A 20,558-nucleotide genomic window follows, 5' to 3' on the forward strand; every position below is an offset into this window, starting at 1 on the left:
TTATTGCCGTGGCGCCATTGTTGTCATGCTGCTCATGCCGTTGAAGGACTTGTTGTCCCCCTGGGAACACAGCCTTCTTTGTCAGTCTGGAAGAACACAACTCACTTGAGGACACAAATTAGGTCGGCAAAGCAGACAAATTGTTGAAGTGGGAGTTTATTGAGAATAGAACATGAGATTAGAACAATTTTGTTGTGTGATTGATTGCGTCTCCGGGTTTCTCGTCGGCATGGGTTATGTTGGAAATGCACATCAGTGTGATAAAAAAACCCCAAAAAAAACATGCTACATTTGGACTGAAAATTATTTTTACAACCACTGCTTTTAATCATAGAGGGAATGAAATGAATTGATTATCTGAGCAACCTGGCAGCTGGGACCACTGCAAGGAGGATGTGTGCCAAAAATATTATTTAAAACACAATTCAGAACAGAGTTTATGAGAACAAATACAAGAAAAACTGGTTCTTTTCCACATGCAACAGAACCCTGATCAGAGTAAACATCTTACTTAAAAATGTACACAATAAAGCATGGAAGTGAGGACATCCAAACTCTGCTAAAGGAAACTTTTCTCAACAGAAAATCTTGGGACTACCTCAATATAAATATGGAAGAAGACTTCTTAAACTTAAATTCTAACAATGTTATGGTCCCCAAGACAAAAAAAGAACCCAGAGACCCTTGATGCACAGTTAAATAACTCTTAAAATTCCCTTTAACCCCTTACAACTGAGTTATAAAAACAACTGAAAGCCCATTACTTACTTTTGTTGGATTTGTTTCATAATAAAACCCCCATTCCACATAATACAAGCGATTACAAGAAAGATAAATTAAGTTCTAGCAACTTTATAACCATCTTGTTAGGTACAGTCTACTCAGGAAATTGTCCCCACTATTTGCAGGATATCACCTCTTGCTTTGTTTGTGAAACAAGCGCATCTGTTCAGCAACATTTTGAGCTCTTCCTCTGCGCTGGCTCTTTGTGTAAAACGGTGACTTCCTCTCTCAGCAGGTCAGCTCTCTGACTCAGCATCCTGCCAACAACAGGGCAAAAGCACAACCAGTAAATGTCACAGCACTCACTGGTTTTCTGCAGTGCGCTGCACAACTATTGTGTGCTACTTGACAAACTGGCATTCCTTGTGAAGTGTGGAGCAATAAAGATATGAAGTTTCATTCTGTTTTTGCAAATAAAAATGTTAGAAGTGTGTATTTGTGTTCAACAAGAGAGCACTTGTGAAAATGCAGTTTCATGTTTTGCCAGAACCTTTTAACTGAACTTTTACTGAGCCAATGCGTTTGTTTTTTTTTTACATAACGGACTAAGAGGCAAAAGTTAAGTAAAGGAAGAACAACACAGTTTTTCTCATGTGTTTATTTAGTAGCTTTGCGCTGCTGGAAGGTGAACTCCTACCACTCATGTTTTCCTGCTTTTTACAAGTTTCGTTTAAAAACTGGCATCATTTTTATTCTCTACAACATTATTGTTGTAGAGAATAATGCTCTACTTTTTGTTGATCCGTCACATAATATCGACAAAAAAAATATGTTGAGGTTTGTGGCTGGAACAAGCTCAAGAACATGAACACTTTTAGAGGAAGCTGCATGTTGGATTTAAACACACACACACACACACACACACACACACACACACACACACACACACACACACACACACACGTATTACCTGGCCACTGCCTCCAAAGCCTCTATCACATTTTCACCTGTGGCAGCGCTGCACTCCATGAACTCAAAGTTATATTCCTGTTGAGAGAAGAAGAAAAACTCATTTTTAAACAAACCCAATAAAGTTACTGGTTGGGATTCAACTTTTGCAGAAAGAGATTTTAGAAGTGGTACCTTAGCAAGGATGTCCCCCTGCTCCGTTTTAACTTGTCGCTTTGCGTGTTCGCTTTTGTTTCCCAGGAGCAAAACAGTCACTTCTTCTGCAGCAGCTTCCTGCAACGCATGGATTATTTTGATTAGTATTTAAGCTGCAGTTTTCTTGTTTTTCCAGATCGGTCCATCTCAAGGGAAGGGCCAAATACCTAAGACATTTGGCTTTAATAAAGTTTAAATCCTAGATTAACTGTACCCTGGTGCTGCAGGTTTTTTTTAAATTTTTTTATTAAGTTACTAACAAATAAATATATCCAGAACAAAATCCACTGCTTTTAACATGAGTATGAATATGTTATATGGGACAAACAACTCTCTATTCACCAAGAATTAAAAAAAATTCAGATTAAAGAAAAATATTTTGTTTATGGAAGAAGCCATTTCAGACTAATGTTGAAAGTGTTTTGTTTTTTCTTCCTCTTAAAAGCAAAACAAAAATATAAACACAGATGCTGACCACAGCAGTTTCAGTAATGGTGAAGCAGGAAATAGCAGAAGTGGAGGTTGGTTACCTGAATGGAGTTAGCCCAGTAGCTGACCGCTGAAAAACTTTGAGAGGAAGTGATGTCATACATCAAGAGAAAAGCCTGGGCTTTGTGGAACACTTGTCTGGTGATGCTGTGAAACCTTTAGAGATAGGTAAAAATGTCATGAGTGACATTTCTTCCTTAAATTTGACAATAAGAGATCAGTGACAGCCCAAGTAATCCACACATACTACAGAATTGGAAGACATCAGCTCATAAGTGATGTGCAATAAAGACGAATGGCAAAAGGAACAAGTTTTGAAAACTGCAAAAAGACAAAGGAAGTCAAGAAACTAAGTGAAATTGTCTCCAGAAGCTTCGAGATTCAAAGACAATTAATTTGGTCAAAATTGAATCTGAGCCATGCATGCGACTGATGTCTGAAAAGCTCCAGTAACTGGGTTTGATACAAATTCCCTGTCGCATCCCACTTTATTCCAAATAATTTATAGTCAAACATGGCTTCATTTTTTTAAATCTGTGGATTACTTTCATTCTTTCTACCATCTGGTGTGAATCCCATGTTGTTAGGCCCATCATGAATACATTTGTGTTTATTTCTTACTGTTCCAGCATTGTTAATTTCACATATAGTGGGGACAAATCTTGTGCTTTGTGTTTGAGCCATTTCAAAGTAAACGTGGATCCAAAACTGCTTCCACCAAAACAAAAACAAAAACAAAAAAAGCACATCAGTCAGAATGTTTTAAGTCAAGTTATTGAAGTGGCACAAAATGAACTGGGGGTGTAAACTCTGTTTCCAAGAAAGATCCGTTGGACCAGTTCTGACAAAAATTTGACCTGAAGGAGAAATCTCAAACACTTCTGAGCACAACGTCTTGTACTGGTTCAGGAAGGCTGTGAGTGTGACTGTCTCTGCACTTACAGACTGTTATCTGCCTGAACGTTGAGAAAACAACGTGCTGCTTTCAAACGGGGACAACAAGACAAACTGTACTCCACCACCAGAGAGCCAAAAGCTATGTTTACCCAGAAATACCACAGCCACTTCCTAAAACATACAAGCGGTCAGCTTGACAATTAGAACAAAATGCACCGCAAAATATCTCTTTGTAAGTTTCATCGTACCCTACAATGTTTCTGCCTACATACGACCAGCTACTCGGTTTATTCATTGTAAACATCAAATGTCTGCTAAATGGATGACTGATTTGTTTTGTAAAACACAAAAACTAACTAGGGATGACTGACCATACCTTCAATGCTGGGCCCGTCCAACAGGTTTCTGCTGCTTGTAACCAGGATCTAGTGCTTTTGGCCATCTTCCACATTTCATGATCATAGGTGAGAGTTGAAATCTAGCCTCAGTTTCCCAAAATACATTTTCAGCTCAACTTTGGGCAGACAAAGAACTACTCTGTCAACCCTTTGCTTCACGATCATCATGGAAAAGCAGGATACTTGAACTCCTTTGCTTGAGAAAGACACTGACCTGACCTGGATGGGTCAGTCATTTCTTTTTTCTAGTTCAGAACCACAATTAAGAGGACTGCCCATCATTCTGTCCTTTTGTCACTCAGCTGATAACATCCCAGGTCAAACCAAAAGTTCATCACTTGCAAACAAGAAAAAGTCATTTCACTGCAATAAAATGATAGTTTGCAGCAAAATTAACAGTTTTTCCCCATAAAATATCAGCCAACTTGTCCTGGCATCATATAACCTTGTTCCCATTATAACCTCACCTGTAATGTTTTTACTTTAAACAGTAATTAATGAGAAATGTACCTTTCTTGACCTGCTGTGTCCCATAACTGTAGAACCACAGGTTTTCCATCTACTACCACAGTCCACTTGCAGGAATCAAGGCCTGCAAAAATATTTCAAGGTGATACAATTTGCTGCATTGACACGTAATTGCTATGATCTGAAGTATGAGGATCTTACCAACAGAGGCAGGAATGTCTAAAGAAAACTTCCCACTCTGAGCTCTTCTCATGAAGGAAGTCTTTCCGACGCAGCTCTCTCCAATCATCACCACGTTGTAGCCGTCTGATTTATCTGCGCCACTAGTGGCACCTGATAAAATGAGGAGAGTCCCTTTCGGTCTCAATGCAAACTTCTGCTTCTTGTTTCATTGTGTGCAAGAATTGTGGGTATGTTTACCAAAAGAAAGCTGACTCCCACTCTCTTGATCCAACTGGATATTACGATGGACAAGTTTCTCTGGTGTCTTGTCCCTATGGAATAAAAACCTTGTAATTAAAGTTTGACACACACATCCCAGTATGAATTTGCAAGATTCTCGACTATTTACTATTTCTTGTTTTTACACAGAAGTAAAGTAACAATCCAAGGGGCACACCAAACCTTTCTATTATCAAATGGGAATCCAGAAATAAACACTTATCATTATGCTTTTCTGAAAAAAGTTGGTTGCTATGCCTTCCAACTTAATTTATTTTATTGGTTTATTTGATGAGCAGCTGCTTTCTAAAGAATAAAAGTTGGATTTTATGGAAAGAGTGGAAAATAAGACATTTGAAAATGTAAAGGAATTTGTAAATTCCTTTACAAATATCACAATTGGACAACTGACCAATTTTTCTCATCTTAAAAAAAATACACATTGACCTTTAAAACAAGAATAACATTGGAAATATCACATAAATTAATACACAAATATATTGCTGTATTCAAGCATTAACAAAAAAGACAAAAAAAAAAAAACATTAAGCAAATTTAACTGATGCAATAATTAAAATTTTAAAACAACCAGACCTACAGTTTTACAACAGTCCGAAGGATTTTAGGCTACATGTAAAATTATCTCCACTGCTCACTGTTACAGAACTACAGCATATTATGGAGACTTGGGTTTCCATAACAACCATTAGATGCTATTTGCAGTTTGCAGGAACCAGCTATGCAAAAATAACACAAACTTTAATGCAGTCTCAAATTAAATTAGGCTAAGCGTTCCTTGTTTTCAGGTTACACAAGTTAAGAACACTAAAGTTATTTATATTTGCTTAGTGTGAAAAACATGAGAAAATTAAATGCATTTTACTATGTTTAAAATTTAGATGTTTATATGCATTGCATATATCTTACATACATTAAGATTATGCTGCATTTAACAATTTGTAAGGAGGCTTCAACACATAAGGCTAACAGAGGTAACCGTTTTCCAAACAATGTCTTCTCAAACACACTGCTTAACTGTGTGCTATCTTTGGAAAATAGGAAAATATTAGTCATGATATCAGGAAGAGATTCGTGAAGATCCATAACTTGGTTCGGAGATGGATGTGCTTTAGGTGTGAACTGTTCATATCAACCCCAAAGGAAAAGCAAATGTCCTGGTGAAGAATCAGCTGGAGCTGGAGAGTGTTATCTGCAGTGAGATGAGTCCTGTAACAATGCTGTCTGAAAGGTCACACTGAGTGGAAGAAACTAGTTTGCAAATAGATACTGATGAATCTAAGTTTGAAGGATTTGGCTGCAATGACCATCATCATTTTTACTGTGGAAATATAAAATAAAGAAATGTATAAGTGATAAAAAAATAAAAAATCCCTAAATGCTTTTTATTTATTTGGCATTTAGGAAATTTAAAAAAAGCAATACAGCCAAAAGATTTTTAGCATTTTAAAATTTCAGTATGAGACTGAATTATATTTGTAAAATAAAAATAATAATAATTAAACAATTTAAGTCCCTCACTACACTGCATACTTGTTGTTTTTTACTTTGTCTGTTTCACAGATGACCTGGGGTTTCTGAGCGATCAGAAAGGTGACACATAACTGAATTTGAAGAGCAAATGAGACAGAGAGAGTGGGCGGTGCAGTCTCTGCTCAGATGGACTAAATAAAGACCAAAATCTAGAAGTGATACTTTTATGCAGCTAACACACAAATCAACCTTTCTGGACTTATTCAATGTTGCAAATGGAATAAATTAATGCATTTGCTTTTCATGAAATTAACAACAGATATTGAGTTTTCCCTGTGAAACTGGTAACTCTGCAGTTGAATGATGATTGTTATTGAGTTATGGTTTGTGTTACAAAGCAGTTCCAACAGCAGTTCATTGCGACAGCTAGCTAGTCACGTATGTCCGAGATAACTGAGTTTATTATCTGTGCTTAATGCGAGTCCCAGAATTACCTCATAGATTTTGAAGACCCTGCAGCTCCTGAAATATCGGTGCTGGAAGATGGTTTCTGCCCATTTTCATCAACCTGCAGAAATTAAAAAAAGAAAAAAAAGAGATATACATAAAATACTTAACTTATTCTACATCACTGGGTCTTTTGGTTTTATATCTATTTCGTTAACATGCATATCATGTCACTGTACTTAACTTAGTGTTCTTCAAGATCAAAACAACCTGGTCTTATTTAAAGTCTGCATGTGTCAAGTTTCTGATGAAGCCAGATACACATGCATGTTCTCCTTTTCACAATGTAAAACATAGTGACGACCACATGTTCCTCATTTTAGTTAGTTGCATCACTGTTTTCTTAGAACAAAAATGCAATGAAGTACAAGATGTTTTATACAAATAGGAAGTAGCACTTAATCGTCACTCGATGTTGATCTTCTATGAGGGGAAAAAAAACACTGATTTGCCCACAAACGCTTGTTCTTGTCAGACTTAGACCTTAACTGATCTCGGTTCAACGTGTTCTGTGCACAGAGACATTGCATAACTCGAGGTTTTCACAAACATATTTGTGTCATATTTACTTTGAAATATATACTTTGAAATATATGTCCTTATAATAAACCATAAAAAACTTATGAAAACAGTAAAAAGTGCAAGTTTTGGAACTTACCTCTGATATTTTTCTCAGCCCCGATGATTCTTCTCTTCCAGCTGCCTTAAGAGCACTTCCCTCTATCAGTCCTCCAGCTTCATCTTCATTTTGTGCATTTTGGTCGGGTTTTCTTTGTAACCCTGACTTCCGATTTGATCCAAATTTTTTCCTCCTCCCTCCAAAGGCTGACTCTGATGTGCCATCACTGGAAGGGCTGGATGAAAGTCCACTTGGATCCCACTGTCGTTTTGTTTCTGCTGCTTGGGTCTGCGAGATTGAAGATTCTTCAGCCTTCTCCTCCTCAACCAGAGCTCTTAGTAAAGACTCACCAAACTGGCTGATTTCCACAGTTTCTTTCTGCTTTTCTTGATAAGTGTTGTCGTCTGTGTGTTCTGCGTGAAGCTGTAGTTCTGTTTCTTTCTTTCCTGAGACGCTTGCCACAGTTACATCTCCAGAAGACAGTACAGTATCTGTGGATTCCTTTTCCGGTTCTACGATTTCCTGTTTGGACCGTGTTCCTAGATTTTTACGAGTGGAGCCCATTTTTCTTCTCCTGTTGGTTGGAGTTAAATCCGGACTTCCAGTCCTTATTCCAGGATTTTGACTCTGAATGCTTTCATTCGTGCTACTTGGCATTTGCACTTGAACATCTTGGACTTGGCTTACCTCTATGCTCCCAGGACTGCGCTCATCACCTTGTGTACACTCTAAGCTCTCTCCTGGGGTGCCAGTGTTTGAAGACACTGGCTGATTTAATGAGCTGCTGTTTCTCTCTGTATCCTCGGAGCATATTTGGGTCTGACTGTTGGTAAAATCATCTGGTTTTGGTGTTCCTAAAATAAGATCTATGGTGGCAGATTGTTCAGGAGGGAAAGCCAGGCTCATGTTACTGCTTTGTAGCCCATCACCAGTTTCGGTTTCTGGAGTTTCTTGTTGCAATGAAGCTTCTTGTTGTGGTTGCACATCTTTACTTTGTCGCACTTCTTCATTCACCAGTACTTTCCCCACAACCTCTATCTCGCCCAGATTCGTCATCTCAGCTTTTGCGCTAAAGTCGCTTTCTTCTGCCTCGTCTCTCTCATGTCTCTCACCATCTCGTTTTCTGTTCAATGGAGTCCTGCGAGAAGATCCAATCTTCCTCTTCTTCTGTTTTGATGTTTCTTGAGGTTTCTCTCCTTGGCTCTCCAGTGGGTTTACTGTTGCAGAAATTCCCCCTACGTCTGATGCATCCATAGCTGGCTCCTGCAAAGCAGAAACGAACTCATTTGAAGTATTTTTCTGCTTGCTGGCATACATATAGTTCCCTTCCACGTCACCCTTTTTAGGATTTTGCACATCCATTGAGCTTTCCGCCTGTGAACTGCAGACTTCTGTCGTTATAAATCCAGCTGTTTCGATCTGTTTGTTTGTCTCTTTCAAATGGACTTCGACTCCCGTCGGGTCTTTTTCACAAGATAAAGCTTCTCTCTTTCGTCTTTGTAAGGCTTCTTCTTCTTGATCAATGACACAAACACTTTCTGACTTTGGGCTGAAAATGCCATCATGAAATAAGATACTCTGTATATCTGAGTCACTGCTCAACACAGAGTCTTGGCCTGATTGCATCAAACCCGTTTTGTTTGTGTCATGTCCTGTAAGCTGAGTCGAATCCTCAGCCTCATCAATACGTTTAGCATCTTTTTCTTTTGTTTGTTGGTTTGAGTTTGAATTAAAATCTGACTTTGCAATTGTGCTGTCCTCCAAAACATCATGTGAAAAACCTGTGTTTTCCTCCAGCAGCTTCTCAGTCACAGGTGAGATAAATGCTGCTAAGTTTTTAGGCCTTATGAAGTTTTCTACTTCTTCCTGTCTTTCAGCTAATATTTTTGTTTCATCATCGCCTGTATTTTCTAAAGCTTCGTCTTTGTTTTCTTGGTTTTGCTCATTAACCTGGCCGTGTTTTCTTCCTTTAGTTCTCCGACTTGACCCGAGTTTTCTCCTGTTTCCTGATGCTTTGAAGCCTGGGTGAGCGTCATCTTTGAGGTCTTGATAATTGTCCTGAGGATGAGAGTCCAAAGTAACATCTTTATCTGACTGCATTGTTTCTCTGAGTGACTTGTCATTTGGAATTGAGATCTGATGCATTTCCTGTGTTTGTCCTATTTTAATCTGCTCTTTCTCTTCTTTACTTTGAGCATCAAGTAAATAATGAGTTTCTGCAGCCCTAGATAAGATGATGTGCCGATGCTCTTCCCCATCAGTATAAAACATCTCTTGTGGTGATGAAACAGCACCTTGCTCAATGCTGTACTCAACTTGAGCATTTTGCATGTTGCTCCCCTTTTCTGTGGTTCTTTCTGGTGGTTCACTAAGCTGTTCACTCTGTACATTTTTATCTGGCTGCAATATTTCAGTTTTCTCATTCATTGCATTATTTTCATTTTCACTGAACAAGTTTCTGGAAAATGCCTCAGGATATTCTGTAATATCATCTCTCTCTTTTTCAGCTGCTTCAAGCATCTTTTGGCTCTGTTCAGGCTCGATCTCCTGTTCAAAAGCTTTCTTGAAAGCATCCCCATCCCCACTTTCAGGTTCTGTATGTTCACAGCTTCTGTTTTGTTCTGCATGCAGTTGGGCTGGGGGAGGACCTCCATGTGGTTCAGGCAATGATGTGCTTTCCTGTAAGTTTCCATCCTGCAGCTCTCTGAATTCATCATGATCTCTGCTGTGGTGTTTGGGTAGTTCCCTATTTATAATCTGCGTGCAACATGATGTGTCACTATCCTCTTGATCAACAGTGGGTGATAGCTGCATGCCTACAGTCGTGCAAATAGAAGTGCTGATATTTGCATCTTTGGTCTGAGAAGAGTCATTTTCCTCAGTTTCATCCAGCACAATTCCCATTAAAGCTTCCCTGCCCTGTGCTACTGTCTCTGTTGTTTTTTCGCCAAGTTCATTCATACTTGCATTGAGGTCAACCTCAGTTATAGGTTGACCTATATCGTTTGCCTTAATCCTGCCTTTATTTCTACGACTGGATCCTAGTTTTCTTCTGCCGTAGAAATCCACTTTTGTCTTTTCTTCTACACGCTCAGAGGATTCCAGAGGAGGGGGACCTGGTGAAACGTTTTCTGACTGCAAGTTTGACATAGCAAATTTGTTTTCTTCCATTTGAAGGAAGAGTCCTTCACTGTTCTGATTAACTATATGATCAGTGTTGGGTTGCACATCCTGCTGGATTGTTTCTTCATTTTTCAGACCTGGAGCTGCTGGGATGATTTCTTTTGAAGGGCATGCTTCCTGTAATGACGTAATATCATCAATATTGCTCATGTTGAGCTCAGACTCTTCAGTTTGGTCAGCAAGAGCCCTGGAAATAATGTCAACATTCTCTGCAGCATCACCTTCAAAGATTTTATCTGAATCAGTTTGCACACTGTCTTGAATTTGTGTTGAATGAACTTCTTCATGCACAACATTTTCTGAAACAGCATTTCTGGGCTCTCCATGGAAAACATTTTGTTTTCCGTCATCTGAAGTTAAAACATCAGATTTTCTGTCATCTACATCTTTATGAAGATTTTCATCTGTCAAAGTTAAACTCTGCACATCATCATCAGGATAATTTGTTGGCACAGAGGTGCTCTGATCATGAGAAGAAATAATTGGAGGGATTAAAGACATGGAGCTGTCATGTGAAACAGACAAGATAATTTCATGCTTAGTTTCTTCTCTCTGTTCTTCCTGCTCTACTGTCTTTGTTTCTAATGACATTACAGGTATTTCAAAGGTTTTATCACCACTTGTATTTTCCAAAACTTCCTCTTGAGATTCTTTACCCTGCTGTCTTCCCTTTTTTCTCCGGCTAGACCCCAGCTTTCTTCTGCTCCCACGTAAGCCAGCATCAGTTTGCTCATCTGTGGTCAGAGAATTATCCTGATGTTTGGTCTCTTTAGGATTTTGCGTAGTACTCTCTACAAGACTCCCACCTTCACCCACCTGACTCAAGGTACTGTTGACTCCAACTGGGTTGCTGATCGATGTTTCCTTTGAATCGAAAAGGTGCTCATCCTTACTTGCCTGATCTAAAGCCTCCAAATTTTCTTGTGTTGTGAAACACAGGTTTTGTTGGTCCTCAGCAGATAGAAGTTCCTCTTTGGTATTAGAATAACCGTAACTTTTTGTGGTGAGGTCTGACTGGCTGTGGTTGATGATTTCGGCTTGGTCAATCGTATTTCCCAAATCACTCTCTGGATATGTGGGAATATCATGTGGCACAGTTTCAGACGTATAATCCATTTGCAGACATACTTCTACGTCTGCTGGTAAGTTCTCATGTTCCTCAGCTTGTTTTTCAGCATTATCTGAACATCCTGGACCCGTAACGTCACTCTGAAGAGTCTGATCATTACTTTCTTGTACATCAGATTTATCCAATAAAGTGTCTTCTTCTGATTTATGAGATAACTCAACATTACCTGTTTCTGATTCATCTTGATCTTCTGAATGGCTTTCTTGAATTAAACTCTTCGAGACAGTTTCAGAATAGTTGTTTAACATTGAACTTTGAACATCAGATGAATTGCCAGGAGCAAGCACTGAGTTGTCAGGTGATGAAAGGTCTTGCTTTAGTTCCTCACATGCCATCTTTGTTTCAGATATGTCCAGGGTTTCATCTCCCCATGTATTTTCCTTACCCTCTTCTTCAGACTCTTTAACTTGGTGTCTTCCTTTAATTATTCGTCTGGAACCCAGTTTTCGTCTGTTGCCAGTATTATAAATGCCCTTGTTCAGTTGTTCATCAACATTCTGAGAAAATTCATGAGACCTGGAGTCAAAAGAAACCATATCTGTTTGAGCATTTAACCAAGCAGAGCTGTTCTCTTTCATTTCACAGAGTCCTTCCATTTCAAGATCAACTACAAAACCGGTGTTAGGTTTTGTATCATCAGATACTCTCCCTTCGAACTCATTCATCTCAGTTGGAGCAGAGTTTGTTTTTTCTAAGTCAGTGATATGTGGTTTGTTGTCATCAAACACTCCAGAATCTTCATTTTTCACATCTAAGTTCTCTGGGCAATTTTTCTTTACAGAATATGCTTCCTCTTTTGCTGCAGAATCATCAGTTGCTTTCACACTGAGCTCAGACATTCCAGTTTGATCAGTCAGGTTTTCAGAGATAACTTCCTCATTTTCTGAAACATTGCCGACAACAGTTTCAGAATAACATTCAGTTTGAATGCTATCTTGCATCTGAGTTGGGTGAAACTCAATTTTCTCTTGTTCCCTAAGAGCATCCTCTGGTTCAGCATCTCTGGTGTCTTCACTGTGAACAGTGTCAGACTGACCCACCTCTTGTTGCAGAACATTCATTGATTTCTCAATCATTTCAACTTCTGTCTCTGACTTTCTTTCACCTTTGTCTCCAAAATGTTCATTTTTAAGAATTAAAATCTGCTGGTTTGTGTCAGAGTCATTTTTTAACACAGAGCTCTGATTCTCAGAAGAAATAATGGGTGGTGATACTGAAGACAAGTCTTGTGAAAGAGACAGAATAATTTTATGTTCAATATCTTCACTCAGTTCTTCAAGCTCTGATCCCCTTGTTTCTACTGATATTGTTGAGGTCTGGGGAGTTTCATTGCTTCTGTGACTTTCAAAAACTTCCTGCTTGGATTCTTTAAAACCTGGTCTTCCCTTAGTTCTACGACTAGACCCCAGTTTTCTTCTGTTCCCACTGAAGCTGAAGACATCATTTGTTTGTTCATTTGTGCTGAGAGAACTGTCCTGAACATTAGAGTTGTGTTCACTACCTTCTTCAAGGGTCCTACCTTCATCCATGTAACCAAGGGTGGTGTTTACTCCAATTGGGCCGCTGACTGATGTTTCCTTTGAATCATACAGGTCGTCGTCCTTACTTGTCTGATTTAAAGCCTCTAGATTTCTTCCTGTTGTGGAACACAGGTTTTGTTGGTCTTCAGCAGGTAGTAGTTCCTGGTCTGTACCAGAATCCACTGTATGTTTCAATGTGAGCTCTGAATGAGTTTCACTGCTGGTTTCAGCTTGGTCAGTCACTCCTTGCAAAGCAGTTTCTGGATATTTAGGAACATCATGTGCCACAGTCTCAGGTGTGTAATCAATTTCCAGATTTCCTTCTATGTTTGTTGGCAGATCCTCATTTTCCTGAGCACGTTTTACAGGATTATCTGAATGCTCATCACCAGTGACTTTATTCTGAAGAGCCCTGTCTTTACACTCCAGAAAGTCAGATTTATCAAATGAAGAGTCTTCCTCAGAATTATCAGATAAATGTATTCTATCATGATCACCTGGCTTATTGTTTTGAATTAAGCTCTTCGGGTCAGTCTCAGGATGGTTGTTTCTCATTGAGCTTTGAAATTCAGATGAATGCCCAGGAGCAAACATTGAGCTGTGAACACCATGTGTCACAGTTTCAGATGAGGAATCCATTTGCAGACTTCTTTCTATGTCTGTTGGTGTGTCGTCATGTTCATGAGCCTGTATTACAGCATTGTCTGAATGTTCAGGGCTCATGACTTCTTTATTCTGAAGCGTCTTGTCTTTACTCTGCAGAAACTCAGATTGATTTTGATTCTCTGGACAATTTACAATTCCTTGAATTAAACTGTCCAGCTCAACCTCAGGAAGGTTCTTTTGTATTGGGTCTTGAACTTCAGATGAATCACCACAAGCAAAGACTGAAAATGAGTTGTCATTAGAAGCCAATAAGGTTGCATCCTGCTCCATGTCTTGTCTTTTTTCTTCGTGGCTGATTGTCTTTGTATCTAAGGAGATCTGTGTTGTTCTGTGGGTTTCATCTACTTCATCTACTCTGGTCTTTTCATTGACCTCATCTGTAAATTCGTTAACTTGTTGTTTTGCTTTGCCTTTACGCCTGGATCCCAATTTTCGTCTGCTGGCACTACTGGAGAAGTCTGTGTTAATTTGCTCTTCTGTGCTCTCAGGCGTTTCCTGAGGCCTGGGAGCCAAAGAAACTGTTTCAATTTGAAAGTTTGACAAAACAGGTTTGTTTTCCTCCATTTCACAGAACATTACTTGCTTCTCCTCGTGAAATGTTTGATCAACTTTGGGTTTTGTGTCATCTTGTACTATTTCTCCACTTTGCAGATCTAGAGTCTCTGAGATAATTTCTTCTGTAGGACATTCTCCCTGTTTTTCTGTAAAATCACCATTACCTTTTACTGTAAGCTGAGACCTTTCATTTTGTTCAGTAAGATTTTCAGGTATAATATCAAATGTTTGATCAATATTAGTTGAAGTTTCCGAAGAATATCCCATTTGAAGATTGTCTTGCATTGTTATTGAATGAACTTCTTCTGGGTGTTCCACCATAACGTCCTCTAAACCAGCATCTTTAGTATCTTCAGGGTGAGCTTTATATTGACTCAATGATAAATCCTCTGATTGTTTACCATCTTGAACCAAAACATTAAAATTTCTTTTGTCTATATCTTCTTGATGATTTTCACATTTCATAATTAAACCTTTCAAGTGTGTGCCGGGCCCTTCTGTTACCTCAGAGGTTTGATCCTCAGAAGAAAGAACATGTGACATGGAGATGCTATGTGACCAAAAGATGTCCTCCTCACTGGCTTTACTTAGTTCTTCCTGCTCAGACGTCTTTACTTTTAACAACACTGGCGATGTATCAATACCAACTTTTTCTCCTCCATGATCTCCTAAAACTTCCTGTTTAGATTCTTTAACATCTTGTCTTCCTTTTTTTCTACGACTAGATCCAAGTTTTCTTTTGTTCCCTTTGAAGCTAAAGTCAGCATCATTTTGCTCATCTGTGGTCAGAGAAGTGTCCTGAAGATTGGTGTCAGTAGGGTTGCGTTCACTACCTTCTACAAGGCTCCCACCTTTATCCATCTGACCAAAATTAGCGCTTACTCCAACTGGATTGCTGATCGAGGTTTCCTTCGAATCGTACAGGTGGCCATCCTTACTTGTCTGATCTAAAGCCTCCACATTTCCTTCTGCTGTGAAACACGTGTTTTGCTGGTCTTCAATAAGCATAAGTTTGTGCTTGGTAGCAGAATCCTCTGTACTTTTCACAGTGAGCTCTGAATGAATATTGCTGGTGACTTTAGCTTGGTCAGCCAAGCCTCCCAAAACTGTTTCTGGATATTTAGAAATATCATGTGCCACAATCTCAGATATGTAATCCAATTCCAGATTTCCTTCTAAGTCTTTTAGTGGGTCCTCATTTTCTTGATCTTGTTTTACTGTATTATCTGAATGTTCATCATCCATGATTTCTTCATCTCCTGCAACAGCATCTAAATTGTCCTCAAATTCATCCATAGCTCGCTGAGAGACATCCACTGCATTTTCAGTGTCTAACTTGCTTTCATTTTGATTTTTCTGAAAATTCCCACTGTTCACACTTATATCCTCCAAGTCAGTTTCAGAGTATTTTGTTGGCACACAGCTCAGTTCCTCAAAAGATTGATCAAGTGGAGAATTTGGAAACAATGAGTTATCTGAAACTGAAGTGGTAGTCCTGGGTTCACTGTCTTCAGTTAGTTCTTCCTGCATCAACATTGTTTGCTTCTCATGTATTTCATCATCTCTTGTACTTTCTAAAACTTCCTGTTGAGGTATTTCACCCTGCTGTCTTCCTTTTTCTTTCTGACTGGACCCCAGTTTTCTTCTGCTCCCACTGAAGCCAGTATCTGTTTGCTCATTTGTGCTCAGTGAATTGGCCTGAAGTAGAGGGTTAGAAGGATCGTGTTTGGTATCTTCCACAAAGACTCCAACTTCCTCCACCTGACCAGCAACAGTGTAATCGTTTTGCTGAGGTTGTGGTTCTTGTAGTGCCTCGTGTTGACTTTTTCTCATATCAACACCTGGATCAGGGACTTCCTTAGTCTGAAGACTCCCTGATTTACTCTTATGAGTGTCAGACTGATGCCCCAAAGTCTCTCCCCATGATTTATCAGATAAATCCATATTGATGTCTGTTTCTGAGTTTTTCTGACTTTCTGGAATATCTACACTTCTTGTAATCAAACTATCTGGATCCTCTAAGGAATGGCCAGGAGCAAAGATTGAAAGAATTGGGCTGTCAGATGACACTGGCAAAATGTCTAGCCTCAGTTCTTCTTGGCTCATAATCTTAGTATCTAAAATCTGTGTGGTTTCTTCATCACTGGTCTTTTCTCTAACCTCTTCTTTAGAGCCTTTATCGTATTTTCCCCTACTTTTACGGCCAGACCCCAGTTTCCCTCCGTTTCCACTGCTACAAAAGCCTTTGGTTTGGTCATCTACAATCCCAGAGGTTTCTTGAGGCTGTGAGTCAATCAAAACAGGGTTTTCCTCCCCTATTTCAAAGAATCCTTTCTCCTGGTGATACATTTGGTCTGCAGCAAGTTTTATACCATCCTCTACTCCTTTTTTAAACTCATAAACCTGAGTAGGAGTAGAGTTTGACTTTTCCAAGTTACTGATTTGTAAAGAATTTGGATCATGTAAATCATAACTCTCATTTTTCTGTTCCAGACTATGTGTATATTCCAAGATGTTTTCTTCTGTTTGCTGATCTTGCTGTTTGGCGGTAACATTATCAGTGCTTTTCCCAGCAGACTCAGACACTTCAGGTCGGTCATTTAGGTTTTCAGAAATGTTTTCAAAATGTTCTGTAACATAATCTGGAATAATTTCAGATGAATGTTGAATTTGCAGGATTTCTTGCATTTGAGTTGGATGAAACTGAACTTTCTGCAGATTTGTTGGAACGTCCTCTGAAAGAGAATCTATGGGGTCTTCACCCATTTCAGGTAAAATCTCTGAATTTGTTTTGTCTTGACCTTTATGAAGACTTTCATATGTTAATGTCAAACTATATGTGTCTGGCTCAGGTCTATTTGAAAGAGACAAGATTGTGTCAGCAGCAGTGACATCACTCACTTCTTCATGCCCTGTCTCCTGTGTTTCTGACAACACAGTTGGTGTTTCAAGAAATTCATTGTTCAGAGTATTTTCTAAAATGTCCTCTTTAGAGTCTTTAACATGTCTTCCTTTACTTTTACGACTAGATCCAAATTTTCTTTTAGTAGCACCAGAGCTGGAACCCGCCTTGGTATGGTCATCTGTGGTCAGAGAGCTGTTGTGAAGCTGAGGCTCTGTAGCCTTAAAGTCTGATGGAAGAGTTTGCATGTTATTCTCCACAAGACTGCCGCTCTGATCCATCCGGTCCGAAGAAGTTTCTTCTGTTGTAGTCAAAACATCCTGTTTGTCTGCAGTGCTTTTCACCAGAAACAAACGTTGGCAACTATCGGATTCAGATTTCTGGTTTTCAAAGTAAGAACCGTAATCTTTGTCGCCATACAGTAGATCTTCAGTGGAGTTATGCTTTTCATGCTCGACTTGCTCTTGTGTAAACTTATTTTGATCATACTGATTGTCTTCCATCTCCTGTGAAAGCCTGGCATCTCTGACTTTAGGTGTACAGTGTTTATCGTCTTTACTTGTAGGCAACTCCTCTGTTTGAAATAAAAATGTTTCTTGTTCAACACCATCGTTAATTTGAATGTTTTCTCTGAAGGCGTTATCTGCAGTAATCTGAGGCGTGATAGATGTATTAACACGTGACTCACATACTGAAAAGTTGCCGTGTAAACGCCCATCTTGTCTGAACAAGCCTGAGTCATCCGTCTTGCTGCTGTTTAATTCAGCCACAGAACACAGATTAAAATCTTCAGCCTGTTTGCTGATCGTCTGTTGATCTGATGCAGAAGCACTTAAACTGGTTAGCTCAGGGAGACGGTCATGCAGATTTTCATTGACTTCCTCACTTTGAAGAGTGTTGCTACTCTCAATGACTTCCAGCTTGGTCTCTTTTTTAAAAGGCTGCATACTGACATCTTTGGAGTCTAAAATGTGTTTGACATCTTCTGGGCATAACATGCCAGTTTTATCCTCAGAGTACTCAGCTGCAGAGGCAGAGACCAAGAAGGCAGCTTGTGGCGCAGTCATGTCACGCTCACTCTCTTGAGCTACTTCTTCCTGCACTTTAGGCTGCTTTGTTACAGACCCATGTGTTTCTGGACGTTCATTACCGCTGGCCTCATCCTGAACACCCCCTCTATATTCAACATCTGGCTGTGTTTCTGCATCATCTACACGCGGTTTCCCTTTACCTCTTCGACTCGATGCCAACTTTCTTCTGTTCATTCTGATTTCACGTGTTGCTGGCTGCTGTTTCAGCTTTTAAACTGTCAGTGTTAGAGAACACAGTTATTGATTTGGCATAATTTTCTAGTACCTGATTTTAAGCTACAAACATTCAGTCTTTGACACTCAAAAGATTTTATCTCCTTGATGCTCTGAATTGACCTTTCAAAAAAAAAAAAAAAAGTGCCTGAAGCAGAAAAGGTTGTGCAACGCATTAAGGAAATCACGCTATACAAGTATATGCGAGCAGGGAATGCTTGTTTCTTGAAAATATACCAGGTGAGGTTCAGAAACTTGACAAATTCAATATAAACAAAAAGCTTATAGCAAGCACCTGGAGCGCACAAACTGCAGCAACGATAACATGAACAACAAATCTAGCAAACTGACATTTGGTTAATTTGTGACTATTTAAAAACAAAATTACTTTTCTTACCTCCAAAATCTAGCACATCTGTCGACTCATAAGCTAACCTGTAATGTCAACTCATCTGCTCTGCTCAATAGGAGCAGCACCTCACTCGTCGGGGGAGTGTTTCCTAACTAAGGCTGTTTGACAGCTTCCTGTGTGGGCTACACTTGCAGTCTTAATCACTGACAGTTAACTTCCTGCATGAATAAAATATTTTTTTCCATTTTCAGTTTAAACTGATTAATTTGGATGAAATTAACACAATGATATACAGGTGCTGGTCATAAAATTAGAATATTGTGATAAAGTTCATTATTTTCCATAATGTCATGATAAAAATTAAATTGTCATATATTTTAGATTCATTGCACACCAACTGAAATATTTCAGGTCTTTTATTGTTTTAATTTTGATGATTTTGGCAAACAGCTCATGAAAACCCAAAATCCCTGTCTCAAAAAATTAGAATATTATGAAAAGGTTCTCTGAACAAGCAATAAAAATAATCATCTGAATCAACAAAGTAACTCTAAACACCTGAAAAAGATTCCTGAGTCCTTTAAAAACTCCCAGCCTGGTTCATTACTCAAAACCGCAGTCATGGGTCAGACTGCTGACCTGACTGCTGTCCAGAAGGCCATCACTGACATCCTCAAGCAAGAGGGTGAGAAACAGAAAGAAATTTCTGAACGAATCGGCTGTTTGCAGAGTGTTATATCAAGGCACCTCAGTGGGAAGTCAGTAGGAAGGAAAAAGTGTGGCAGAAAACGCTGCACAACGAGAAGAGGTGACCGGACCCTGAGGAAGATTGTGGAGAAGGGCCGATTCCAGACCAAATTAAATTTTCATCTCCATAAAGCTTTTCAGCAGATGGAAGCATGAAGTGCTCCAAAATCTTCTGATAGCTGCTGCATTGATCCTGCCCTTGATAAAACCCAGTGGACCAACACCAGCAGCTGACATGGCACCCAGACCATCACTGACTGTGGGTACTTGACACTGGACTTCTGGCATTTTGGCATTTCCTTCTCCCCAGTCTTCCTCCAGAGTCTGGCACTTTGATTTCCGAATGACATGCAAAGTTTGCTTTCATCCGAAAAAAGTACTTTGGACCACTGTACAACAGTGGTCCAAAGTGCTGCTTCTCTGTAGCCCAGGTCAGGCGCTTCTGCCGCTGTTTCTGGTTCAAAAGTGGCTTGACCTTTGACCTGGGGAATGCGGCACCTGTAGCCCATTTCCTGCACACGCCTGTGCACAGTGGCTCTGGATGTTTCTACTCCAGACTCAGTCCACTGCTTCCCCCAAGGTCTGGAATCGGACCTTCTCCACAATCTTCCTCAGGGTCCGGTCACCTCTTCTCGTTGTGCAGCGTTTTCTGCCGCACTTTTTCCTTCCTACTGACTTCCCACTGAGGTGCTTTGATATAACACTCTGCAAACAGCCGATTCGTTCAGAAATTTCTTTCTGTTTCTCACCCTCTTGCTTGAGGATGTCAGTGATGGCCTTCTGGACAGCAGTCAGGTCAGCAATCTGACCCATGATTGCGGTTTTGAGTAATGAACCAGGCTGGGAGTTTTTAAAGGCCTCAGGAATCTTTTTCAGGTGTTTAGAGTTACTTTGTTGATTCAGATGATTATTTTTATTGCTCGTTCAGAGAACCTTTTCATAATATTCTAATTTTTTGAGACAGGGATTTTGGGTTTTCATGAGCTGTTTGCCAAAATCATCA

The 20,558-nt window shown here is 39.4% G+C and overlaps 1 protein-coding gene across 3 annotated transcripts; it reads right to left on the reverse strand.

The window, feature by feature from the left end:
• Positions 1-140: 140 nt before the first annotated feature.
• Positions 141-18,979, reverse strand: rab44 (RAB44, member RAS oncogene family). Of its 3 annotated transcripts, none has more exons than XM_014982099.2 (10): positions 18,854-18,979; positions 7,237-18,458; positions 6,566-6,639; positions 4,560-4,633; positions 4,341-4,472; positions 4,182-4,263; positions 2,418-2,532; positions 1,867-1,965; positions 1,694-1,770; positions 141-1,040 (listed from the first exon to the last, which is right to left on the reverse strand). In XM_014982099.2, the coding sequence occupies exons 2-10, from the start codon at positions 18,415-18,417 to the stop codon at positions 950-952; spliced, it is 11,925 nt and encodes a 3,974-aa protein (XP_014837585.2). In that variant the 5' UTR covers positions 18,418-18,458; positions 18,854-18,979; the 3' UTR covers positions 141-949. The 3 variants fall into 3 exon arrangements, with proteins under 3 accessions (XP_014837585.2, XP_087861789.1, XP_087861790.1); XM_088005663.1 differs by having other exon boundaries at positions 7,237-10,497; positions 18,854-18,960; XM_088005664.1 differs by having other exon boundaries at positions 7,237-8,460; positions 18,854-18,959.
• Positions 18,980-20,558: the final 1,579 nt, after the last annotated feature.

This window comes from Poecilia mexicana, unplaced genomic scaffold (assembly GCF_051168715.1).
Source record: "Poecilia mexicana isolate PSO_F unplaced genomic scaffold, ASM5116871v1 scaffold_5, whole genome shotgun sequence".
NCBI classification, from domain to species: domain Eukaryota; kingdom Metazoa; phylum Chordata; class Actinopteri; order Cyprinodontiformes; family Poeciliidae; genus Poecilia; species Poecilia mexicana.